Source organism: Symphalangus syndactylus, chromosome 8 (genome assembly GCF_028878055.3).
Source record: "Symphalangus syndactylus isolate Jambi chromosome 8, NHGRI_mSymSyn1-v2.1_pri, whole genome shotgun sequence".
In the NCBI taxonomy this organism is placed as follows: Eukaryota; Metazoa; Chordata; class Mammalia; order Primates; family Hylobatidae; genus Symphalangus; species Symphalangus syndactylus.
In genome coordinates, this window is record NC_072430.2 from 45,631,814 (window position 1) to 45,659,625 (window position 27,812).

The 27,812-nt window shown below is 40.2% G+C and overlaps 2 protein-coding genes across 51 annotated transcripts in view; one reads left to right on the top strand and one right to left on the bottom strand.

The window, feature by feature from the left end:
* SIPA1L1 (signal induced proliferation associated 1 like 1) overlaps positions 1-27,812 on the bottom strand; it is a 428,639-nt gene that overhangs the window by 398,158 nt on the left and 2,669 nt on the right. The gene's annotated exons all lie outside the window — the stretch shown is intronic.
* Positions 20,183-20,734, top strand: LOC129487702 (PDZ domain-containing protein 11-like). The gene has a single exon (XM_055288958.2). It carries the CDS (start codon positions 20,219-20,221, stop codon positions 20,639-20,641), a length of 423 nt encoding a protein of 140 aa, XP_055144933.1. The 5' UTR covers positions 20,183-20,218; the 3' UTR covers positions 20,642-20,734.

The following is a 27,812-nucleotide window of genomic DNA, read 5'->3' on the forward strand; positions in this document are numbered from 1 at the left end:
AGTAGCATTTCTGCCCCCATAACCCCTACAACCAATTTCACCTCTTTGAAATTTTAAAAGGCATATTTTAAACTTGGAAAGTAGTTTGTCAACTACTACCTTACCTTTCTAATTTTACTTCACATGTAAATTTGTTAACAATAAAACTATTTCAAAGATCAAAGTTGTAACCCACAGAAATCAAATACAGAGTGCAACAGCACAGGACAAATGCTTCTCTCCCAGCTTGTGTAGATCCATCAAATCTACTATTCAACAAGCTACAGATCCACCTAATACCTGTATCACATTTTCCCATCTTGTTCATAAGGACAGCCTTTTGTTAAACTAAATATTCTGTTGAAATCAAAAGACAGCATTCCCTTAACTAATAACCTATTTAAACTTTTCAGAATCTATTTTTAAAAGAAAACAAGATTAGCACAGAATGACTTATTTTAGTCTCTCCTAAGTCCCTCTGGGGGACTTAGGACGGCTACAATCCTTGACTTCACTCTTCTAAGAGTTTCCTATGTCCCTGGACCCAGATCAGTACATTTTCTACATTATGAGCAAACTTTTTCAATGCAAATCTGATCATTCTGCTCCCTGAATATTTAAATCTTTCCAGGGCTCCCCTAGGCCTATAAAAGCCCCAAGTCCTTAGCATAACAGGCAAAACCTCACTAGGTTTTGCCAGTCAGTGGCAATCAGTGGCCAATCGGGTAAGGCCAATCAGTGGCAATACCTCCCACTTTTTTTTGTTTTGTCTTGAGAAAGAGACTTGCTCTGTCGCCCAGGCTGGAGTGCAGTGGTGCGATCTCGGCTCACTGCAACCTCCGCCTCCCAGGTTCAAGCAATTCTCCCGCCTCAGCCACCTGAGTAGCTGGGATTACAGGCACATACCACCATGCCCAGCTAATTCTGTGTGTGTGTGTGTGTGTGTGTGTGTGTGTGTGTGTGTGTGTGTTTAGTAGAGATGGGGTTTCACCATATTAACCAGGCGCTATAATCCCAGCACTTTAGGAGGCCGAGGCAGGCAGATCACGAGGTCTGTGATCACGAAAAGGAGTTCGAGACCACCCACTTCTAAAAAGTTTTTTCATAATCACTTTACTCCATCTAGCAGAAATGCTCTTATAACCAAGCCTCAGCACCTGCCTGCCCTCCCCACCCTACTCTATTTTCCCTTAGTCTCTTCGGATTTTAGAAGCAGTATCACCTCTTCAAAAGATGTCCTATTCTCCACATCCTCCCCAGTGACACAAGAGCACTCCTTAACCAGCTTCCTAGGCACTCTGCCTATATTTGGGGATTACTTACTAATGTGTCTGCTTCCCCCACTCTTGGGCCATTAAAAAATATGTGCAAGGAAATGCACTAAGGATACTGGCTACAAGCTGACCTCCTAAATTTAGAACTTGACATTCACCGTTGTTCCCCCAGCAGCAGGAGTACCAGGAACCCACAGGAATTAGAAGCCCAGTGAATGTCTTTTTGTAATATTGAAACCATCCTGGCTCCTGGTAACCACTACCTTTTCTCTCGTGCTATCAAACCACCTGTTTGAACCTATACTAAACTTCTGTCAGAAAGTCACATGAAACTTTTTCTATTTTCCTTTCTTTAGGAAAAAAAAATCTATTTTCCTTTCTTTAAAGAAAAAAAATGAAAACACTGACGTAAACCTTCAGATTTCAGGAGTGTCAGGGCTCAGAATACATTACCCCAAAGGATTCTGAACTGAAGGAAACTCGAGGAGCCCCAGAAACAAGGTCACTTCCCCTGCCTTCTATGTGAAACATGGTCATAAAGGAATTCTCTGACCCATCTTACCTGAAAATAGATCATAAGACCCTTATTCCAGAAGGGTTCTGCCCCATACCCAGTGGAAAAGTAATGCTCAACACAAAGAGGCTGAGAAGAATCTGGACAGGCCTTGTTGGGTTCCCCTCTCAGTTTATTACCATTAGATCATTCCCTTTTTGTGCAATCACATTACTACATGGCCATGATTCTCCATCAAATCTAAGCATAGAAACAGTTTTCCCTGGGTCTTTGAGTCTTCATTTCTGAAAGCTCCCATGTCATATATAACTTTGTTAAACAAATCTGTGATGCTTTCTTTCTTGCTAACCTGTCTTTTGCTAATAGAAGTGTTGACCACAACCCCTTTGATGGGTGAGGAAAAGGTTATCATCTTTTTGCCCCTGTAAGAGCTTCTCTCACCTTATCAGTTCTCAAAACTTCCCAACTGCAGTTCCTCAAATTAATGGTAGAGTTTTCAGTATCCTGGGGAAGAATCCGTTTCAGCCTGGAGATTCTTATTTATTTTAAGTGAGTAAGAACTTGCTTGCTTTACTCTCATCTTTCATATTCTACCCTTCTCTGTCTGAAAAATACTTTCCTACCATAAAAGATACTAAGAAAAAGGAGTGAATTACTCTAAAATCCCTTTTGTTAAAATTAAACAGTGGGTTTAGTCTCTTTTTAGTTCTCATTTTGTTTTAAAGCTTAAAAACTAATTTGCATACACTTAAATAAAGCAGAACACAAATACACTTTATGACACAGCAAGTCCACTCTTACACATACATCTAATGGGAAGGCATGCCCCATGTGCACCTCAACATGCATGCAAGAAAGGGCCTAATGACCAGAAGTTGAAAATTGAAACTCAAATGTCCATCAAGAGAAGACAGTATAAAGAGTTGGATATTGATAAAATGGAAAACTATTGACTAAAGAAAATGAACTACAGGAAATACATGGATAAATTTTACATGTTAGGCAAGATAAACCAGGCACAAAAGAAAACATGCTGTAAAATCCCATTTCTACAAATTTCAAAAAATATATAAAAACTAATCTATGGTGACAGAAGTCAAAAGAGCTGTTATCTTTGGGGTGCAGGAGGGCTAATGATTGCAAAGGTGCAGAAGATGGCTTTTGGGGGGGGGCTGGTAATAGTCTCTGTTGACTCTGCATGGTGGTTACATGTGTGTATGCATTTTCTGACCATTTATCAAGCTGTACCTTTATAGTTTGAGTACCTGATGTGGATTATACTTCCAAAAATTTTTTGAAATCACTGTGGTAATTTCAAATTTTTTTCCTACAAGCCACGGGTCACCCTAGGTATACTCTGTCTAAAATATTTGTAGCAGTTCAGCCTATTCTTTTGTTTTCATGCTTACCATGTGCCCTTTTCTCTTTTGTATTCCACTTAAAGTCTGGCCTCCTGAATAGAAAGACAACCCACAGAGTGAAACATTTTGGAAATCTAATAAAAGATCTGTATCTAAAATACATAAAGAATATTTACAACTCAACAAAAAAAGACAAAAACCTTAACTTTAAAATGGGCAAAAAAATGTAAACAGACATTTCTCCAAAGATCTACAAATGGCCAGCAAACACATAAAAAGATGCTCACCATCATTAGTCATTAAGGAAATAAAAGTCATTCACACCTATTATGACAGGAAAAATAAAAAGAAAAGCCATACAGTAACAAGTGTTGGCAAAGATTTGGAGAAATTGGGACCTTTATACACTGCTCGTGGAAATGGAAAATGGTACAGCCACTTTGGAAAACAGTCCGGCAGTTCCTCAAAAGGCCGGATAGTTTAGAGTTACTAAGCAGAGAGTTACTATATAAGTCAACAATTCAACTCCTAGGTATATATCCAAGAAAAAATGGAAACATATGTGCACATTAAAACTCACACCTGAAAAGCAGCATTATTCTTAATAGCCCAAAAGTAGAAAAACCCAAGTGTCCATCAACTGACAAATAGAAAAAAACAAAATGTTATTAGAATATTACTTGACAATACAAAGAAATAAAGTATGATACATGCTAGAACATGTACAAACCTTGAAAACATTATTAGAAGCCAGTCACAAAATACTACATTTTGGCTGGGCATGATGGCTCATGCCTGTAACCCCAGCACTTTGGGAGGCCAAGGCAGGTGGATCACTTGAGGTCAGGAGTTCAAGACCAGCCTGGCCAACATGGTGATACCCCATCTGTACTAAAAATACAAAAAAAAAAGAAAAATTACCCAGGCGTGGTGGCGTGTGCCTGTAATCCCAGCTACTCGGGAGGCTGAGGCAGGAGAATCACCTGAACCTGGGAGGCAGAGGTTGCAGTGAGCTGAGATCACACCACTGCACTCCAGCCTCAGCAACAGAGCAAGACTGTCTCAAAAAAAAAAAAAAAAGACTACATATTGCTTAAATTTACATGAAACATTCAGAATAGACAAATCAATAGAGACAGAAAGTAGATTAGTGGTTGCTTAGGGCTAGGGAGATAGAAAGATAGGCAGGAGGGTGATAACTAACGTGCATGAAATTTATTTTTGAGGTAATGAAAATGTTCTAAAATTGTGGTGATGGTTACGCACAGCTGTGAATACATTAAAAGCCACTAAATTGTACACTTTAAATGGGCTAACTGTATAATGTGTGGATTATATCTCAATAACCTTTTTTAAAATCTGGCTTCTTTTCCAATGACCCTGAATGCTTTGTTGACTTCTTTAGAAGGCATCCCCACTTTTGCTTACCATCATGACTTGCAATCATACAATCACAATTTCTGTTTCGTGGCACTCGCCACACATCTCGATGAAACCATACTCTTTTCTACAGTTCTGCTGGCCTTGGAGGTAATACCATCTTTGCTCTGAACGTCATGAGATACCTTTCTAAAAATCTAGGCCATAAGACCCTCTTGCACAATTTCATCAGGACAAAAACCCAAAATAAAATAGCCAGTTTCACCCAAAGTTCTCAGCATGAATTAACTAGTCAAATTTCTACCTCTACCTTCTAAAAATGAAATTATCAGTAAGTCTAAGACTTATCAGATATCTCCAGTTACAGGGTTGAGATTTTCACACATATAGTTTAAACACACCATTTATAAACTACCTTGTCTCTGTGTCAGGTTAAAAATTATACAAATTTGGCTGGGTGCAGTGGCTCACACCTATAATCCCAGCACTTTGGGAGGCCGAGGCAGGCAGATCATGAGGTCAAGAGATCAAGTGCATCCTGGCCAACATGGTGAAACCCCATCTCTACTAAGAATACAAAAATTAGCTGGGCATGGTGGCAAGCGCCTGTAGTCCCAGCTACTTGGGAGGCTGAGGAAGGAGAATTGCTTGAACCCGGGAAGCGGAGGCTGCAGTGAGCCAAGATCGCGCCACTGCACTCCAGCCTGGCAACAGAGAGAGACCCATGTCAAAAAAAAAATAATCAATTATACAAATTTATTCAGGGATGCATATAAGAGTAAGCTCTGGGTACCAGGCGCGGTGGCTCACGCCTGTAATCCCAACACTTCAGGAGGCCGAGGCAGGCGGATCATGAAGTCAGGAGATGGGAGACCATCCTGGCTAACACGGTGAAACCCCGTCTCTACTAAAAATACAAAAAAATTAGCCGGGAGCGATGGCGGGCACCTGTAGTCCCAGCTACTCAGGAGGCTGAGGCAAGAGAATGGCGTGAACTCAGGAGGCAGAGCTTGCAGTGAGCCGAGATCATGCCACTGCACTCAGCCTGGGCAACAGAGTCAGACTCCATTTCAAAAAAAAAAAAAGAGTAAGCTCTGGGAAAAATCAAGTTGCAAAGACATAGTCCTGGCCTTCAAGGTCTAATGAAGCAAATACAGAAAAATAATTTTAATATACTCTGGCAAAGCTCCCCTAGCTTCCCTCTAACTTGGCACTTAAAACTGAGCTGTAACTTTCTGTTACTTGTCTATCAACTCTGTAGGCTTAATCCTACAGAGGCGAGGACATCCTTTGAATCCCAAAGGACTGGACAGTGCACTGCATATAGGAAAGTGTCAACAACTGTCTGATGACTGAGTAAGTGCATGAAAGAGCATGAGTATGCACGGAGAACCAAATATCTTCCACATAGCACCCGTCTCCCACACAGTGCCCTCTTAACCTCTGCTCAGTTACAATCCCAGTCACACATGGCCACAGTACAGTCCTTACTAAGACGGGTAGGTAGCAAACTATGCCAGGAAAATACCCAAATGGACTCCTCCTGCTCTCCTTCTCCCCCACTCCCACCCGAGCTCTTAGCTTTCCTACCCCTAGCCTTCCCCACTAACACCCAGGAGAAAATGTTCAGGATGACCTTTCAAAGAAAACTGCCGACAAGATGGAATTTTCCTGTGCAGTGCAGATGACATTTATTTTACAAATCCAAGAATCCACCATGATAATTCAAATGAAATATGTCTTTCCATTAAGGTCCTTCAAAATCCAAGAGAAAGACACTAGAAAAAAATGAAAAGTTGGCATGCCAGGCACAGTGGCTCAAGCCATCTCCTAGCAGTTTGGGAGACTGAAGCTGGCGAATCACTTGAGCTCAGCAGTTGGAGACCAGCCTGTGTAACGTGGCAAAACCCCATCTCTACCAAAAAATACAAAACATTAGCTGGGCATGGTGGTGCACACCTATGGTCCCAGCTACTCAGGAAGCTGAAGTGGGAGGATCACTTGAGCCCAGGAGGCAGCTGTTGCAGTGAGCCAAGATTATGCCACAGCATTCCAGGCTGGGCAACAGAGTGAGACCCCATCTCTCGATAGATAGATTAGATAGATTAGATAGATAGATAGATAGATGATAGATAGATAGATAGATAGATAGATAGATAGATAGATAGAGATAGAGATAGATAGATAGATAGACAGACAGACAAATTTTTAAAAACCTGAAAAGTTGGGAGGGCTTGTAAGAAGCCCTGGGTCCAACGTCTATTGGACATCTACTATATGTCAGGCACTGGGCCTGCTGCCTTACAAGTGACATCCTAAAAGCTCTCACTCATTGATCCTAAATCTAAACTGTGGGAAGGGTGTTATATACATTGTCTCATTTCATCTTTATAATAACCTTGAGTTAAGCATCATCATCTTTTCCTTTTAAAAATTAAGAAAAAGGTTGAGGAATTGTCTGAGATCACTGTGGTAGGGCGGAACCCAGGTCTCTGGTTCCAAAGCCTGCATGTGCCCCTACCACTTAATATGAAACATTATGACTGTAAACAAGCAATTAAATCCATTTCCTAAATCTAAACTACAAAAATGAGGGAAATGCTTCCTTCAAATGTTTGCTATGAACATTAAATGAAACACTGACTTCAAAAAAAGTGCTAGTATCTAAGAGACCCTTTAAAAAAAAATGTTTTTTTCCTTCCTTCTCCTATTATAAATTCTCCCAACCTTAAACCATGCACACACAGTGGACACTGCAATCTAAAAATCATCTCGCATATTCTATCCTAGAGGGAAGACTCCATTTACTCATCTAGCATAGATTAGTATCTGAGAAAAGCATCTGGAATGCCAATTACCACCTCATCAAGTTTTAGAACACAACACACTTGTAACTTGGAAATTATTCACAAAGAAATCTAAGGTAAACACTGTTCTTGGTTTTGTTCCCTGATACTTTCTTCCTGAGAACTCCCAGACATCCCTTCCCCAAGATGCTGCTTCCACATCATGGTCCCCCCCAACAGCAGAAACATTTCTGGGGCCTTTTTTCCTTTCTCTCATCAAATTTCACCTTAAAGCCTTTTACTGGACAGAGCTCTGTTCTGCTTGTTTTTAGAAGCCATTTTTGAAAGACAGGAAGCCTGAAAGTAGTAACAGTGGTTATACTTGGGTGGCAGAATGATGGATGATATTTTTCTTCTTCATACTTTCCTGTATTTTCCAAATATTCCACAAAGTCTTATGTACTGCTTCCATAATACAAAGAGGAAAAAATCAAAGATGGTACATTTAAATTATTTCCTTCATCTCCTGATAAGATATTTTTCTCTATTCTTCCTGAATTCCCAACTAGCTGGAAGCATCCTGAGAACAGAACTGCAGTGTTACCTACGAAATACATAGCTCATCCACAGCCAGCGCCTGACACGAAACAGCTCAAAAAGTATTTGCTGAGTGGATGATGAATATTAGGTAATATTTAGAAATGGACTTTGTGGATTGATGGTGGGTGGACCAAGGTTTGAGGGTGGCATGCCCTCGATATTGTTGGATTATTGTGGTTATAGGACATTATTTAAAAGGTAGCTTTCAAACACTCTTAAGCAATTCAACATGAAAAGTCTGTAATGTGAAGACAAGGTGAACCAATCAAGGTGATTTATTGCTGCAATGGTAAACCAAGAACAGGATGATAAATAGGCTAAGGTCCTTGCGCATCTTGCTATAAATGAGTGCACCAGGAGTGGAATTCATTAAGTAACTTTGGAGCTCTCTGCCATTTAGAAGGCACATCGTGGCCTTCTTTGGCCACCAAAGTTTAACAATCCTTTTTAAAATTAATCTTTGTTCTTAGGAAATTAAATAAAACTGAATACTAAGGCAAACAAGAGATTAAGATAAAACCACCCAACCTAATTATACCACCAAAAATCCTTATCTAATAAACCAAAGCAAAAATCTTGAGGATTTATAAACATGAAAGAGAAATCTCAAATATTTGGTTTGGAAAAATGAGCTGTACATAAGGTTTAAAGAGGGTATACTGAATTCAAAAAACATACACAGTCCAAAACTCAATAGAAAAGTTCAGGTATAAAAAAATGTACTCCTTTCCCATCATAATCTAAGTTAACTACAAGAACTTTACCAGCAATTTCATTTCTGTCTGATCAACTGAACATGTTTCCTAGATGAATACTTGGAAAAGCCAAGACTGAACTTATACTTGTATTTTCTGTATTTTCAATTAACTTCACTTCCATCAACATCTCTTTAAAAATCTGTATATTTCTAGGGGACTCTTACACACTGTTGGTGGGAATGTATATTAGTTCAGCCACTGTGGAAAGCAGTCTGCAGATTTCTCAAAGAGCTTAAAACAGAGCTACCATTCAACCCAGCAATCCCATTACTAGGTATATACCCAAAGGAAAACAGGCCAGGTACGGTGGCTCACATCTCTAATCCCAGCACTTTGGGGGACAAAAAGTGTCCCCCCAAAATGCAGGTGGATCATTTGAGTCCAGGAGTTTGAGACCAGCCTGGGCAACAAGGCAAAACCCCATCTCTACAAAAAATATAAAAATTAGCCAGGGATGGTGGGGCACAACAACAGTTCTAGCTACTCGGAAGGCTGAAGTGGGAGAATCACTTTAACCCAGGAGGCAGAGGTTGCAGTAAGCAGAGATGGTACCACTGCACTCCAGCCTGGGCAACAGTGAGACCCTGTCTCCAAAAAAAAAAGAAGAGAAGAAAAGAGAAGAGCACGTCATTCTACTGAAAAGACACATACACTCATATGTTCCTCACAACACTATTCACAACAGCAAAGACATGGAATCAACTGAGGTGTTCATCAACGGTGGGTTGGATAAAGAAAATATGGTACATATACACCATAGAACACTATGCAGCCACAAAAAAGAGTAAAATCATGTCCTGTGCAGCAACATGGATAAAGCTGGAAGCCATTATTCTAAGCAAATTAACGCAGGAAAAGAAAAGCAAATACCACATGTTCTCACTTATAATTGGGAGCTAAACATTGGGTACCCACGGACATAAGAATGGCAATAATAGACACTGGAACTACTAGAGAGAGGAGGGAGAAAGGGAGGGATGAGTTGAAAAACTGTTGGGTACTATGCTCAGTACCTGCGTAACGGGATTATTAGAAGCCCAAACCTCAGCATCACACAACATACCCACGTAACAAACCTGCACCTGTACCCCTGAATCTAAAACAAAAGTTGGGGAGAAAAAAAAATCTGTATTATTTCTAATATGCCTCCAGGCTCTTAAAAGACATGTATTTCAAAACAAAGCAGATGCTGACTTGATGACAGCCCAATAATTTTAGGGCAATAGGCAGAAGTCAATGACAACATAACAACTGCACAACACAATCCATGCTGCAAGACGAGAAAGAAAGCATTTCACCCCAAAAATTAAATGTCTCAAGCTTCCTGTCTTGCTCAAGTTGGAAAAAAACAGAAAAAACTCTGTGGTTATGAGAAACTTAGTGAAGATTTGCATTTATTTCACCAAACTATATATATTCACATTTCACCTAGCTATTCATATTAAAAGTATCTGCAATCCTGGGCCTTGGACTTCTCTTGGCAGGTGTCAGCCCACTGTGGAAGTTGCACCCCACATGTCAGTAAGTTCTGTTGGCCAGAAAGGACATTCAGCGACAAGCACTACTTTGAATCCAGGCAAGGGAGGAAATTAAATACACTATCCATGACTTTTCTCTAAGTGTCTGAAATACTAGTACATCTTCACCTCCTAAAAGTTCACCCATATACCACTTAATTTTTCTTTTCTTTTTTTTTTTTTTGAGACAGAGTCTCGCTCTGTCATCCAGGCTGGAGTGCAGTGGTGCAACCACAGCTCACTGCAACCTCCACCTCCCGGGTTCAAGCGATTCTCCTGCCTCAGCCTCCCAAATAGCTGGGACTACAGGCATGCGCCACCATTCCCAGCTAATTTTTTGTATTTTTTTAGTAGAGATGGGGTTTCGCCATGTTGGCCAGGATGGTAACTCCTGACCTCAGGTAACATCAAATTTTTCTCAGTAAAGCCTACAATAGGATGAAATGAGGGAAAGAAAAAGAAACGGTATTAACTCTTATGCAAACCATGCCTCAGTCTCCTCAGGTAAACAGGAGAGCATCAGAAAGTTAGGTGAGCATGGGAAAACTAGTGGAGCATCAGAAAGCTAGGAGAGCATCGGAAAGCTAGGGAAGCAACTGAAAGGTAGGCAAGTTACTTAGCCTTTCTCGGTTTCCTTACATCTGTTAAATGTTGATAATACCTATTTCTCAAGAATTTCATGAGGATAAAATGAGATGGCATAACTAAAGAACCTAACACAGAATGAATTCATTAGGGTTGTTCAGCAAAATGTATTTACGATCATTATTAACTGGACACTAGGGCTGACACCATAACAGGCCAAAGTCCTACAACAGATAAGGAAAAGAAACCACCAAATGGGTCACACACCAACTCTGTGAAATCCAGATCATTGTTAAAGACACGAAAAAAAAAACAGTCCCTGACTTTCCATTTGGGCACAACATGAATGAATAATAAACCATATACCATGCTTAAAACTATAGTAGCAAGATCAGCCTTTCATTGGAGAAACAGATGAAGATCTTTTATCATCAGTACAGCATAGTGTTTAAAACGAATTATAAGTTTAACACGGTGGTGGTCATAGCTACCTATTATAAGCAGACAGGCGTTCTGGCATTCCCAACAAAATACGCTTTATGCACACAGCCAAAATATGACTGCAATTACTCTAGTCCCAACAGATGACTGCATTAGATAACGCCTCAACTCAGTAGCTGCTACAATCTATGTTAAGAGAAGCAGAAATTCTGTAACAGGAACTCAATATCCTGGCTCCCACAGAGTCCTAATGTCTATCTTACAGGCTTGTTTATAAAGATTAGCAACAATGTGACACAAAGTGCCTGACACAGTGGTTACTCAATAAATGATAGCTGATAGTAATTACCAGGAAGCAACAAAATCTAAAGCCAGAACCTGCCATGAAACAATGAAGATAGAGTGGCTCCTTCTCAACCAAGACATTAAGTTGTATGAAAACACTTGGATAGGCCGGGCACAGTGGCTCACACTTGTAATCCCAGCACTTTTAGAGGCCAAGGCAGGCAGATTACCTGAGGTCGGGAGTTCAAGACCAGCCTGGCCAACATGGTCAAACCCTGTCTCTACTAAAAATACAAAAAATTAGCCGGGTGAAGTGGTGCGTGCCTGTAATCCCAGCTACTCGGAAGGCTGAGGCAGGAGAATCGCTTGAACCTGGGAGGCAGAGGTTGCAGTGAGCCGAGATCACGCCACCGCGCTCCAGCCTGGCTACAGAGCGAGACTTTGTCCCCCCCCAAAAAAAAAGGAAAAGAAAAGAAAACACTTGGATAAAGAACACAGTACTAGGCCCTACCACAAGGAGGGCTTGTCAGTAAACATCGGGTTAATCACCTTGCCAGTCAAGAAGGAATCCCAAAGTGCCCATTCCTCTGGGGCAAATAAAGAACCATGAAAAAAAGAGAAATGGTCTCTATCCTCAGAGAATCTATAACTACCTGAGGAGAAATCACATGGTTTCAGCTCTCTGTCTGCATTACTCCCTTGACTCTATGTTCCGTGAAGGCAAAAACCAAAAACTTTATATTGCCATACAATACAGGCACTCAATAAATATCTGGTAATCTAGCCATGCGCAGTGGCTCATGCCTGTAATCCCAGCACTTTGGGAGGCCGAGGCAGGCAGATCACTTGAGGTTGGGAGTTCAAGACCAGCCTGGCCAACATGGTGAGACCTCATCTCTACTAAAAATACAAAAATTAGCCGGGCATGGTGGTGCACACCTGTAATCCTAGCTACTCGCGAGGCTGAGGCAGGAGAATTGCTTGAACCCAGGAGGCAGAGGTTGCAGTGAGCCGAGATCACACCACTGCACTCCAGCCTGGGCAACAGAGTGAGACTCTGTCTCAAAAAATAATAATAATAAATAAAAATCTGGTAACCAAATGATCTCAGGACTAAAAGTGCCACCTAATTCAAAACTTTCCAAGCCTGGCTTCACAGACTGCTCAACCTAAACTCTCAAGGTGGAGACTGAGAATCTGTGTATTTAAAATGCTCCCGGATGACTGTGATACTCGAGACAGATAATCACTAGTGTAACTGAGCCCTTCTGAGTTTTCTCCAGGCTAAACACCCTTGATGAACTATGCATTAATCGTTAAGTGCTAGGCTCTTTAAGTACACAACACAATACAACAACATGTCAGAGAAGGGAGAAATCAGGGTGTTTTATGGTAACCATCAAGACATCAATGAAGAAGGTAGGTCTTGAAGGATGAGAAAGACAGGGATAAAACTAGTGTTCAGGGGCTGGTGCTCAGAGGGAAAAGGGAGACAAGATACTGATAAGGAGTACCATATGCAGGGAAGGGGATAAGAGTGATAAAGCAACAAGTAAGGAAATTAGTAGGTTTCACATACATTTTTTTTTTTGAGACATGGTCTCACTCTGCTGCCCAGGCTGGAGTGCCGTGGCGCTATCTCTGCTCACTGCAGCCTCCATCTCCTGGCCTCATGCGATCCTCCCATCTCAGCCTCCTGAACAGCCAGGAATACAGGCTTGCATCGCCATGCCTAGCTAATTTTTTGTATTTTTTGTAGAGACAGGATTTCACCATGTTGCCCAGGCTGGTCTCAAACTCCTAGGCTCAAGCACACCATCCATCTCAGCCTCTGATATGGTTTGGCTGTGTCCCCACCCAAATCTCATCTTGAATTGTAGCTCCCATAATTCCCACGTGGGAGGTAACTGAATCATGGAGGCTGGTCCTTTCCATGCTGTTCTTGTGATAGTGAATAAGTCTCATGAGATCTCATGGTTTTATAAAGGGGAGTTCCCCTGGACACACTCTCTTGCCTGCTGCCATGTAAGACGTAACTTTGATACTCATTTGCCTTCTGCCATGAATGTGAGGCCTCCCCAGCCATGTGGAACTGTGAGTCCATTAAGCCTCTTTCCTTTATAAATTACCCAGTCTCAAGTATGTCTTTATTAGCAGTGTGAAAAGAGACTGATACAGCCTCCCAAAGTGCTGAGATTACAAGCGTGAACCACCGCACCTGGCCTCCATACTTTTTGAATTAAATAGAACTAAAACTGAAAACGAACAAGATTTTTCGAAAATCAGAATAGGAGGGAAGAGGAGAGAGCAAAGGCCTAGCATAGGAAGGCGGAGACATAGTCTGGTAGAGGCCAAAAATGGAGAGACCAAACAAGAATGTCGTAAAAGCAAGCAGGAAAGTATGACTTTGATGTAGCAAAGTATTAGAGCCACTTGAGTTCCTCCAGGGTGGCACATGTAACTAAGTGGTCCCTTAGAAAGAATGATCAGACAAGATGGTCTGGAGAATGGGGCAGCGGGAGTCAAAGGGGTCAGAACGGAGGCTTAGATACAGCCGCTTAGATACAGGGGTCAAGGTCCACTCTAAGACAGTGACAATAAAACTAAGAGCAAAAGCTGAAAAATAAAATCAATTCAAAGGCAAAAAAATGATAAAGCTTGGTCACAGATCAGAGCAAAAGTAAAAGAAACGGAAGAATCAGAAATGACTTCTAACAGTTGCAAGAAATTCAAGGGAAAAACAGGACAATACCCTGGAAAGGTGCGGTAAAACAATTACGCAATCACATGTACTGAATGCACTGGTGGATTAGTACCAGGGTGGTTTTAGTTTATGAAAGCTTCAAAGTTCACTCCCTGTTCTACAAACACACATAGTAACTGGTCGTTTTGCTATTTTCTCTGGTCCCAGCACAGGTTGTAGTTTCTGTGTCAGCAGACAGGGAATATTTGGTTTTGAATCCTTAATCTGTAACATTACCACCAAAGTTAAAAGCGCTTGCAAAAAATAAAATGTGCTTCGACAGAGCTAGGTGAAAGAAGCCAGTCACAAAATACAATATATTGTATGATCACATTTATATGAAACACATAGAAGAGGCAAATCTATAAAGACAGAAAGTAGGTTAGTGGTAGCCTAGAGCTAGGGTCAGGGAGGAGGGGTGCGGCTGGAAAGAAATGGGGAGTGACTGCAAATGGGTTTGGAGTTTCTTTGTGGGGTAATGAAAATGTTCTAAAATTGTTTATAGAGATAGCTGCAGAACTGTATACTAAGAACTACTGACTTGTTAATTTACATAGAGAATTATAACTCAATAAAGTTGTTATTTAAAAAAACTTTAGGAGCACATAAATAATTACTGCGACCTCAGACGCTCAGCATCTCTCCAATAAAAGCAACTATTTTGCACTTAAGTTCAAATAAAAAGCCATCAGACAATTTGGAAAGCCTAGAAGATACTTTAGGAAGACTAAGACCACCATGTTCCTTCTAGGGGGAAAAATTAAGCATGAAAAAGATACAGATTTAAACATATAGATCCCCTTTAAATCAGTTCTTACAATTGACCAAAATTTTCTAATATGTGCTTAAAAAGGAAAGACAAGGTTTGAGGTTTCTCTTCAACAATTATGAACAATTATGTCAAGTAATATACTGGGTACCTATGGTTCAGTTTCTTAGAGGCTGAAACAAAATAATGTACAGTAAGCCAATTCAATGAAAAGCAAAAGACCATGTAAATGAACAATTACTGAGCGGATGAGTAAACCTATTTTATAAATCTGAAGACCTAACAAAAGCCCTCATGTAAGAGAGGTCCTTTTGCTCAAAACATATAAGAAAACTATCCAAAAGAACTTCTGCCCCCATGATATCTCCTGAAAAACATGGTTCCTACCTCCCTGAGGCCTTCATTATTAAAGCCATTACCATTCTCTTTCCACTGAACACTTAGAATGCTTACTTAGATGGTATTCCAACGGTTACCATACTTACTTAGATGGCAGTCATCAAGTTATATTCACTGCATGTGTCAGGACCTTTCTAAATCAGAGGACCTGCAATGGGCGCACACAGCTGATGCCCAGTGGAACCTTGCTGACTGATAATCAAACAAGGACAGCAGTGAAGAGTGATAGTGTTTCTGTTCAAAACTGCTTGTGGATTAGAAGAACCCAAAACCACCACATCTGTTGGCTAAAGACATTTTTTTTTCTTTTGAGACAGAGTCTCACTCGGTCACCCAGGGCAGATTGCAGTGGCATGATCTCAGCTCACTGCAAGCTCCGCCTCCTGGGTTCACTCCATTCTTCTACCTCAGCCTGCCAAGTAGCTGGAACTACAGGGGCCCGCCACCACGCCCGGCTAATTTTTTATATTTTTTGGTAGAGATGGGGTTTCTCCGTGTCAGCCAGGATGGTCTTGATCTCCTGACCTCGTGACCCGCCTGCCTCAGCCTCCCAAAGTGCTGGGATTACAGGCGTGAGCCACCACGCCCGGCCAAGGCATTCTTAAAGGAACAATCAACTGGTGGGAAAGTATAGATTATAAAAGTACTACATTTCAAATATATAACTATTTACTACTACCTCTAATGACAGACATTTAATAAATTCAAAATGCCACTGATTAAAATACAAGACTGATGCTTTCAACATGGTGGATCCTAAGCAAATTTTAATTCAATAGATTCAAATACATAATGTATTTCACCTGCCTACAAAAAAAATGTAAAGCAGTCAAAAAAAACTAGAAGTATATAAGTATTCTGAATCAAGAAACATGAAGAGTGGTCTCCCTAAATCATCTGACCTATTAGACCCTATCTGTTAATAGATTCAAGTTATGGGAAAAGCCTAAAATAAAGAATTTGAGAAAGATAAGAGCCATTTTTCTACTACAATACCCTCCCACCTAAATAAATTACTTTGGCCCAAAGCTATGTTTATTAAGAGGCAAGTCTGGTACCACACTCTCAAGTAGTGGCTCTACACAAAATGAAGCCCTCTGACACCCTGGAGATAACTGAAATACATACATACCAAGTTCTCCCAGAAGCTACCCAGGAATTGCAGGAGGGATCAAAGAGAAAGCTTTCACATCTACTGGGAAAGAAACCAGGCTTCGGAGGGCATATGCTAACTTTCCACAATACAATGTGGCCTATGAGTTAAATAGTGCAAAAGAGACCACAAAGGACACAAGATGGTAGCCAGTCTACTTTCCAGAAATAATACAAGACGCAGCTTTACAAGTTTTAACTTTTTTTTTCTCATTTGATCTCAAGAATTCTGAGAAGGGCAGACACTTTCCCCATTTCACAGATGAGAAAACTAAAGCTCATGAAGACTGACAGACCTGCCCAGCTGCCTACCTGACTGCTCCACTTGGCAAGTCAACTTGCATCTCATACCCAACAAGTACAGATCAACTCTTAATACCACACCCAAACTTGCTCCTCCAGGCATCTCCATTTCAATAAATGGCACCCCCATTATTCCAGCTGCTCAGGCTAAACACCTCGGTGTCATCCTTGAGTACACTCTCACACTCCACATCATCTCACCCACCAGTGAATCATTTTAGCCCCATCTGAGATATATCCAGAAACCACTCACTTCTCATCACCTCCACAGCTGCTATCATATCTCACCTATAAAGCATTGCTAGAAACCTCTAACATCCCCCTATTTCCACCTTTGCACTCCTCCCCATTCTATTCCCCTACACAACACAGTGTCACTCTTTAAAGATGTCAGACCAAAACCCTTTGTACAGAATCCTTCAGTGGCTTCCCATCTCACTCAAAGTTGTTCACTGATGTATCCCTAGGATGAGAACGTATCTGCCATCTAGAAAGTACATAATGATTTACTAATCAGTATGCTTGCTGATTAGCAAATGAAAGACAGCCAAAGTCACACAACTAGTATGTAGTAAAGCCAGGACTAGAACAATCTTCCACTGTTCTTTGGTAACACTGAAACCAGATTTACGAAAAGCAACAATCCACATGGGAGGAAATTCTTACATTTTACTTTGCATAACTGAATCTTTTCATGTATAGTCAATACTATGTTGAATTTCCAACAAGTTAAAATGAAAATATCACTTTATAAAGCCCTGCAATCTCACACTAGGAAATCTGAATATTACTTTTTTGGCAGCATGAGCAAATAGCTGCTTAATTATCACAGTAATGGCACTCAGATCTTCAGTGTGACTGTTCTGCATTCAGCGACATGACGTTACCATTATCCCAAGACTACTACACATCAAGATGACCACAGTCTAAAAGATTCAGAACCAAGCACCTAGAAGAGGTAACAAGCATTTCCAAATCTCCTACACACACATTATACCAATCATCTGAAACAGGAACAAGTTTCCAGGGTGTTACCAGTAACAACAGAAAGGCTAGATTCAGAATTGTCTACTACCAAAATTAAAAAAGAAAAACTCTGAGCTGAGTTTAAATGTTGATTGGTTTCAGATCAGAATGAAACTAACACTAAAATTATCCACCATTATAGAATTTTCTCACTAAAATATTTTAGAGTTAAAAACAAAAACTCTAAATTTCTTCAATTCTTTCAAAAATATTTCTACTATCTATAAAAAGGCCTAAATCTTACTAAATCATAGTAATAAATTTATAGAATTTTTACAGTAGGTCTTAAAGAAAACTGAATTCAACCCTCAATTTTCTCCCTTTTACCAAGAAGGATTACTTGATACATAACAGGTAAACAATGAAGACTTATTAAGTGAATGAAGAAATGAATGAATGAATGAAGATCCAGAAGCGTTATGTGACTCTTCAAAGCTCCAACAATCAATATCAAATCCAGGATTAGTCATAACTAGCTTTCCAGATTCTTTTGGAGTGGGTGTAGGAGTAGAAGAAACCAAGATTTAAAAACCCTATCTGGGTCCTCAGGAAAATCTTAACCAAAAGGCATTACAGCCAGTTTCCTTTGGTTCTCTTTCTTAGAAAAGCACTTGATAAAATAAATTTTGCCAAGATATATCTCCTTGGAAACCAAAATGCAGTTGACTAATGTTTATTTCTCTATATATATAAAAAATATTTAATATAGGAACATAAACAACTGCAATTGTCTTTGCACCAAAACAGGTGGCCTTTGACTAAAAGAAAAATCCAACCAGAGGAGAGGAACAGAACATTGACAAGGGCCACATAAGTCACTAGAAGAGTATCAGCTATACAAGAACAGGAACCATGTATCCTGTTTACCAGCAGCAGCCATATAATGGGATTCAATAAACACTTACAGGAAAAGTGAATAAATTACTCCTTAGAGACCCACCTATGCAAACAAAAATTCATTTGGTCACCATTCAAATACCTTGCAGATACAAATTCATTTGGTCACTAATAAACAGATCTTTATGATAGACCTACTACATACAAGCATACTACATTTTTCCTCCATGGAAATTCTACCAAATGTCCCTTCAAATAATATACTCAACCAAAATTATCCCCATCATTGTATTAAGATGATGAGAAAATGTCTTAAGTAGCCGAAATTAGTTACTATAGCAGCCACTAAATTTGCTGTTCTGGCTTCAATCTTTTGCCTTCAATTCATCCTGTACAACCCAGACAGATCAGTTTTCTTTTTTTTTGTTTTGTTTTCGTTTTTTAACACATCCAAAATATAAAACAGTGCTGTGGTTAAGTATTCTACCTTCATATGGGGCCCACTGCTATTCAACAAGCAGATATAGGAAATTTGAAACTACTGGATTGGAAAAGGAAAGACAATACAGCATCAAGGAAAAAATTACCACAAGTGACAGTTCTTATAATAATTTCTCTGTATCACTGTGATACAACTGACACAGTGTTGGGTATGAATTCCACTAAGGTACACATCTGACTGTTGTGATAATTCAAGATTCATTGCCTTTTTGAAGCTTTCCCAAGCCACTGGACTCTATATCTGTGAAAGCATTTTGCAAACCGGAAGTGCTAGACACACAGCTTTTACTATGCTCCTTGCCAATTGGTAGCCTCATACATTCTGCCATTAAAATCATCTTACCTCATTCTCTAAGTGTGTCTCGATCCTTCAAAAACAGGAAAAATTCTTTGAATTGTTTAATGTCACTTCTTTATTACTCAATATCTAGAATAGCATAACTTAAAAGTGCCATTTACACTTCCTGATTTCAGAACATATTACCAATCAAAACAGTGTGATAATGGCATAAAAACAGACAAAGAGACCAATAGAATAGAACAGACAGCCCAGAAATAAACCCACATATATAGTCAAATGATTTCTAGCAAGGGTGCAAAGAACACTCAATAAGGAAAGGACAGTCTCCTCAACAAATGGTGTTGGAAAAAATAAGATACCCACATGCAAACGAATAAAAGTTGGACCCTTATACTATACATAAAAATGAACTCAAAATGGACAAAAGACCTAAATTATAAAACTTCTGGAAGAAAACATAAAGAAAAAGCTTCATTACTTTGGACTTGGCAGTTACTTCTTAGATATGGCCAAAAAGCAAAATTAGCCAAGCGGGACTACATCAAACTAAAAAATTTGTGTGCATCAAAGGATACAATCAACAGAGCAAAAAAGCAACCTGGAGTGGAAAAAAAATGTGCAAATAATCTATCTCATAAGGAGTTACTATCTAGAATATGGAATGAAGCCTGAGGTCGCTAGGGACTGCTCACTGGGCCTTGCCCGAGATGGACAGCCAGATTCCTTATGATGACTACCCAGTGGTTTTCCTGCCTGCCTGTGAGAATCCTCCAGGATGGATTCCTCCTCATGAGACGGTACCCCACCCAGACTACAACAATGAGCTGATCCAGTTTCCACCCCAAACCATCACACTGAAGAAGCCTCCTGGAGCCCAGTTGGGATTTAACATCCGAGGAGGAAAGGCCTCCCAGCTAGGCATCTTCATCCCCAAGGTGATTCCTGACTCTGATGCACATAGAGCAGGGCTTCAGGAAGGGGACCAAGTTCTAGCTGTGAATGATGTGGATTTCCAAGATATTGAGCACAGCAAGGCTGCTGAGATCCTGAAGACAGCTTGTGAAATCAGCATGCATGTCTGCTTCTTTCCCTACAATCATCATCGCCAAAAAGAGAGGACTGTGCACTAGAGAGTTACAGCCCACAGCCCTTCATGTGGACTCTCCCACGACATGCTAACTAGATTTCAGGAGAGCCACTTCTACTTTCAGCCCCTCCTTGGAATAATGGAGTTGGGAGGATGGGGAGACAGCTAACCAACTGCATTACCCAAACTATATTGCACTTTTAGTTCCCTAGTTTTCTAGGTGAGCTTCATTCAGAGAAGGATGATGATATCTAGGCATAACCTAGCCCGTGAGGAACCTAGTTAGGAAAGACAACTGACATTTATTGAATTCCATGTACTAGTCCTTTCCACCTGTCATATTTTAATTACAGAAATCAGTAGCCAAGAGAATCTTGGGGATTTTCCATCTGACTTGCCTGGCCATCTCATCCCATGCTTGTACTACCAGAGATTTCATACACTTTGGAGACTCCCATGAGACCCTGTTTTCACCCCTTCCTCCTCCTAGCCTCTCCCCAAAAAAGTAAAACACAATGCTGAAGAAAAAAATATATATCCAGAATATATAAAGAACTCCTAGGACTCAACAACAAAAAAAATCAAATAACCCAATTTAAAAATGGGCAGAGGGCTTGAACAGACATGTATGCAGAGATAATATACAAATGGCCAACAAGAATATGAAAATACAATCAACTTCATCAATCATCAGAGAAACACATATCAAAACCATAATGAGATACTACCTTGCATCCATTAAGATGGTTCCTATTTAAATTGTTTTTTTAATTAGCTCTGGGTGTGGTGGTGTGCACCAGTAGTCCCAGCTACTCGGGAGGCAGAGGCAGGAGGATAGCTTGAGCCTAGGAGGCAGACATTGCAATGAGCTGAGATCACACCACTGCACTCCAACCTGAGTGGCAGAGGGAGACCCTGTCTCAAAAAATTTTTTAATTAATTAATTTTCTAAGAAAGCAAAAAATAAGTATTGGTAAGGATGTGGAGAAGTTAGAACCCTTACGAACTGTTGATGAGATTGTAAAATGGTACAACTATGAAAAACAGTAGGGAGGTTCCTCAAAAAATTAAAAATAAAACTATCATATGATCCAGCAATCCCGCTTCTGGGTATATATACAAAATAATTAAAAGCAGGGTCTTGAAGAGATACCTGCACACCCACGTTCCTAGCAACAATCACAACTGCCAAAAGGTAGAAGTAACCCAAACGTCTATCCACAGATAAATGGATAAACAAAATGTGGTATACCCATACGATGGAATACTATATAAAACCTTTAAAAAGACAGAAATCCTGTCACATGCTACAACACTGATGAACCTTGAGGATTTTATGCTAAGTCAAATAATCCAGTCACAGAAAGACAAATACTGCATGATTCTACTTATATGAGGTTACCTAAAGTAGCCAGATTCATAGAAACAGAAAGAATGATGGTTGCCAGAGTCTGTGGGAGGTGGAAATGGGGGCCAATGTTTAATGCTTACAGAGTTTCAGATTCGCAAGATGAAAAAGTCCTGGAAATCTGTTTCACAACAAGGTGAATATACTTAATACTACTGAACTATATACTTAAAAATTGTTGAAATGGTCAACTTTATATGTTTTCACCACAATTTTTTAAGAGAAGTGCCAACATACAATTATCAAATTGCATGTACATGCCCCATCTCCACTGCAGGAGTCTAAGCAGCCTGACCCTTTAAACTGTTGGCAGTCATTTGAGGAGTTCTTCCAAGTTATCTTTTTGAATCAATGGGCCTCTACAAAAGATCCAGAGGCTCTCCTTTTCACCCATCCAAAATGAAGTTTCTACAACCCCCAGTTGGCTGCATTCTGGTTTAAGTCCACTACTCATTCACCTTATTGTCAAGCATAGATCTAAAAATTATATAAAAGCCACTGTGTTTTCAACTGGGGAGAAGCATAACAGAATCACCTACTGAGCTTCTTCAAATCACCCATCAACCTCAGTATCTAGCATTCTCACCCAAGAGAAAAGCCTCAAGGTTCACTGTGATTCTCTACCCAAGCACTCACTGCTTCTCCAAACACACATCCCATCCAAACCACAGAAAACCACTACTTTTAACCACCACCTTGAAAATGGCCTTCAGAACAATCTCGCCCAAAGCAATTATTAGGCTGAGGTTCCTGAACTTTTAATAAGCCTTTTCTGTGAATCCTACAGCTCTATGTAATCTACCATTTATCTGCTGAAACATTATTTTGTTATGCAATTTACTATACCTTGCTTCCTGTTATAAAGGATCATCATTAAGATCCTAATTTAAAAAATAAAACAACACTGAGACTCTTTGAAGAACCACAGGCATTTCTCAAACTGGAAAACAGACATGGTTTAGGAACCACATTCAGGGTTCCTAACATGTTTCACAAGAGCACATTCTGAGCTAGGAGTCAAACCTGCCCCCCACTACACAAACATACACACAAGCATGCACACATATGCACACAGAGCATTCTCTTCATATGTCAAATACCAGCTACTAAGAAGTTAGGCTCTGGGAAAGCATGCTGGCAGAAGCTTCTGAGGTCTTCAATGGAGCAGCTAGAAGTATGGTTAGGGAAAAGGGAGGAGTTAAATCAACTACACATTTAACCCACATTTCAAGAACATGTGTTTTTGAAAAGTCTTTAAAAGTCAAGCAGTATGGTTCACAGCCACAGCCCCACGCTTCTTGCAAGAATATGGAAAAAAACTGACTCCATTTTTATTCCTAGGTATATACAGGCAAAGCAAGAAATAAAAGTGAAATTTGGTGAAAATTTTAGGACATTCTATTAATTTATATTTCTATATCTTATAAGCACCTCCTAATAAGCAGACTCTCTCTTCCTGAAGGCAGGGATACCACAGTCCAGTTAGCAGCTGCTTCTCTGAGAGCATCAACAACTGAAAAGAAATGTAAAAATAGAGGTTCAGGCCGGGCGCTCATGCCTGTAATCCCAGCACACTGGAAGGCCGAGGCGGGTGGATCACCTGAAGTCAGGAGTTCAAGACCAGCCTGGCCAATATGGTGAAACCCCATCTTTACTAAAAATACAAAAAATTAGCTGGGCGTGGTGGCACGTGCCTGTAGTTCCAGCTACTCAGGAGGCTGTTGCAGGAGAACTGCTTGAACTCAGGAGGCAGGGGTTGCAGTGAGTCGAGATCGCACCACTGCACTCCAGCCTGCATAACAAAAGCAAAAACTCTGTCTCAAAAAAAATAAAACAAAGGTTCAATCAATTCTGGGAGCTAGAGACTATTAAAGGAAAGGCAATGAGCCCAAAAAATACCAAATTAGGCCAGGCGCAATGGCTCACATCTGTAATACCAGCACTTTGGGAGGCCAAGGCAGAAGGATCCCTAGAAGTTAGGAGCTCTAGACCAGCCTGGCCAACATGGCAAAACCCTGTCTCTACTAAAAAAACAAAAATTAGCTGGGTGTGGTGGCACACGCCTGTAATCCCAGCTACTTGGGAGGCTGAGGCAGGAGAATCGCTTGAACTCAGGAGGCAGAGGTTGCAGTGAGCAGAGATCGTGCCAGTGCACACTAGCCTGGGTGACAGACTCCATAACACAAAAATTAGATTTCCTATCTAGATAAATAATTTACAACATGAAGAAAATGAATTATAGAAAGATAACATGGAGGCCAGAGTAAAAGACACTGACCATAGTCAAGTCTTGATTATAGGAACATGATCGTTTGGCACACGGCCCTTTGCTTTTCTTTCTCAACAGCTTTTTTCTGAGCAGTTCAGAACTCATTATAAAAAGAAGCAAGACGGCGGGGCGCAGTGGCTCCTGCCTGTAATCCCAGCACTTTGGGAGGCTGAGGCAGGTGGATCACCTAAGGTCAGGAGTTTGAGACCAGCCTGGCCAACATGGCGAAACCCTGTCTCTACTAAAAATATAAAAATTAGCCGGGAGTGGCGGCACGTGCCTATAATCCCAGCTACTCGGGAGGCTGAGGCAGGAGAATCGCTTGAACCCAGGAGGCAGAGGTGGTAGTGAGCCGAGGTCGTGCCACTGCACTCCAGCCTGGGTGACAGAGCGAGACTCCATCTCAAAAAAAAAAAAAAAAAAAAAAGAAGCAAGTCGCTGAACCACAAAACCATCAATGACTATACCTGTTCATAGCTTTGGTAAAAGGCTTTGCGGAAAAAGTAGAAAGAGAAGAGAAATAACCACAATTAACTTTCGTATCTGTAAAATTCATTTAACCTAGACCTGCTTTGTGGGAGGAAAGAGGAAAAAAGGAATCCAATGGCAGCAGCATTGGCTGTCAGTTCTGCTCAAGTTGCCTTTGAATGACCCCCGAGTTTGTGTGAACCAGCAATTCTCCCTCCCCGAGCTGGCATTCATAACAAGCACACATTCTCCTGCCTCTCCTGAATTGGAAAAAGGGAAATCTAACATTATGTAATTGCCTGCTTCCCACAATTTAAACTTAGGCATACTAAATCCTAATTAGAGGGAGAACTTAGTGCAACATGACAAGCAACAAATTGGAAATCTACAGGTTGAAATTTCTCATCCCAGACTCCAGAGGCAAAGAGAAATGGCTTCACCTGACTTTGTGGCACATCCACCAATGCACTACTACTTACTACGGGCCAGCTAAAGAAGCTCCTGACATCCCTCCATGTCATTTTGGTGTCATCTCTCTATCCTTTTAAGAAAACACTCTGCTCTATTTGCAAATGGGGTTATCTTACTCTCTCCAGGCCAGAATAAAAGGAGAAAACGGTTGTTGACTGGTGAACATTACCTACCATTAAAAGATCTGCCCTGATGGTTTTTTTTACCCTCATGATCACAAACCAAACCACCGGGTTGCTCTGTCCCTTATGCAAATCATCCATGTCTAAAAGACCCAGAAGCCACAAATCTTTCCCATGCTTCTAAGACTCACTCCAGAGCTCATTAACAGTCTACTGAAAAAAAAAAAAATAAGCTATCATCTAAGAATAATTAACTTAAATATAACCTTTGAAAAGCAAGGTGTCATCAAAGCATGTGGGTTTTTTGTTTTTGATTAGCTAGGCACAGAAAAAAACTAAAAGCAAAAATTCAATGAGGCCAATTTATTTCCCATACCAAAAAAGTAGAAGTGCAGCAGATAGAAGGCCGGATTATTAGTCTCAAGGGATAGTGGAACACTCTTATTTTACTGCGTCTGTCTGTAGAATAAGACCCAAACTTCTGTGTGAGCAATGGCAGAATACCACAATGCTTATCCCTCCCGGAAGAAGGAAACCCCCTCACCTCAAGGGCATTCACCCAACCAGCAGGGAAGTTTCTTCTCTGCTGGCTCAGATTACTCCACTGGAAGGTAGGGTGGCACAACATAAATCAGTCCCATTTTCAACAGGAAGCTCCTAAATGTTCCTGTTTTCTGTCCTGCTTTATCTCTCCACCTAACACCCCCAGCCCCAATCTCTGGTTACCCTTACATGTCGCTGAGAAAAAAGGTCTAAAATTTAGTTGGCCATGGTCCAGAAACAAGGATGGTACACCTAATTTCTTCTGCAAATGGAAATGAATTTAAAAAGAGACGAAAAAGATGAACCAAAATAAACTGAGTTTAGCTTTTCTAAAGAGCTAAAGAGTACATTATGCTCTGAGCTAATAAAGATTTCTTTAAAAATGAAACAAAACAAGAAAGCCTACAGGCTCTACTACGTAGAAACTTAAACTCATATTTTCTTTTTCTATAACTTTGCCATTTAACTATGAAGCTCAGTTACCAATGTTGTTTTCATAGCTTTACAACCTTACCACAGATCGTTCATTTCCTTAAGTTTTGCATCTCCTCATTTTGGATATTTAATAAATACTGAACTCTTAAGCGGGGGGAGAAAGTAGTAAAATTTTAACGTAACAGGCTCTAAGGCAGGAAAAAAAAAGAAAATAAACGAGTACAATTAAATATGGACACCTGTCTTCCAATCACTGCCTAGTCATTAACCAGTTCTCTAACCTTCAACAAATCACTTCAACTTTCTGGGCTTCAGTTTCCTCATATGTAAAATGGGAAACATGAGCCAAATGAGTCAAAATCCCTCCTAGTTCCAACAATCCATTAATCTGTCCAACAAAAAGAAAACCCTATTACAAATAAGACTTTATAGTTTACAAAGTACTTTCATACATATATTCTCATTAATTTTTGTAGCTCATCTGTGAAGCAAGTCTTGAGCCCATCTCTGCAGGAAACAACAGTAAAGTTCAGAAAGAAGTTCAATTATTTTTCAGTATCTCACGACGAAAATGGCAGGGCAGGTATTTGAAACCCAGACCTTCTGAGGACAAATACCAGGCTACATTATTTCAAAATGTTAAAATATATTAAAATTCAAAAATAATTGCTTATTACATATAACCTTTATGGGGGCATCAAGGTACCATAACTCCATGCCAGGAAATATTACTACAAATGGTCCCACTGGACTACAAGTTCCATGCAGCCAGGTACACTCTTTTGGTCATCACTGGAATCACAGAAACCAAAAGTGCACCTGCCAGATAGCGGCACTCAATAAATATTGCTTGACTCACCACTCAAAAGGTTAGGAATACAGGGATGCTTTGGGGAAAAAAAGAAATTTCTGAATTTATTTTCAGATTTGAACTTCCATGATTTGATCCAAAGGGGGGGAAAAAAGTGTGCTCTATCAGCGCTCTAGTTCTTTATTATGGGAATGAGTCTATTTGTCTTTCATAGAGAAAATCTAATATGGTCAGTGAACCAAAAGGCTCAAATCTGAGATGTCAACAAAAAATCTTCAGGATATTCATACTTCATCTGTGCACTGATACAGACCAATAACAATGGACTGATAAGAGGCACATAGTCATATTATTGCTCATGACAAACTTTCCATCAAATTCCACTCTCATACCATTTCTGCTCTCCTCATGCTCCCATTTCACAGCTCAAAGAGATTTTTAAAAAAAGAAAAAGTCATTTACCTAAAAATTCAGATTCCAACTTTAGAACATATACACATCACAACTCAACCAAGATCCCCCCAAAGTCTACAAAACTGCTAATCTCAAGCAATCCTCAATCTATGACTTCAATAAACTCACTAGAAGGTGTTTTTTAAAAGTTCCTAAACAATCAAGGTGGGGGCACTATACCAAAATTACACACATACTTCAAAGCAAAAGCAAAGCAAATGCAGAAGCCTGAAA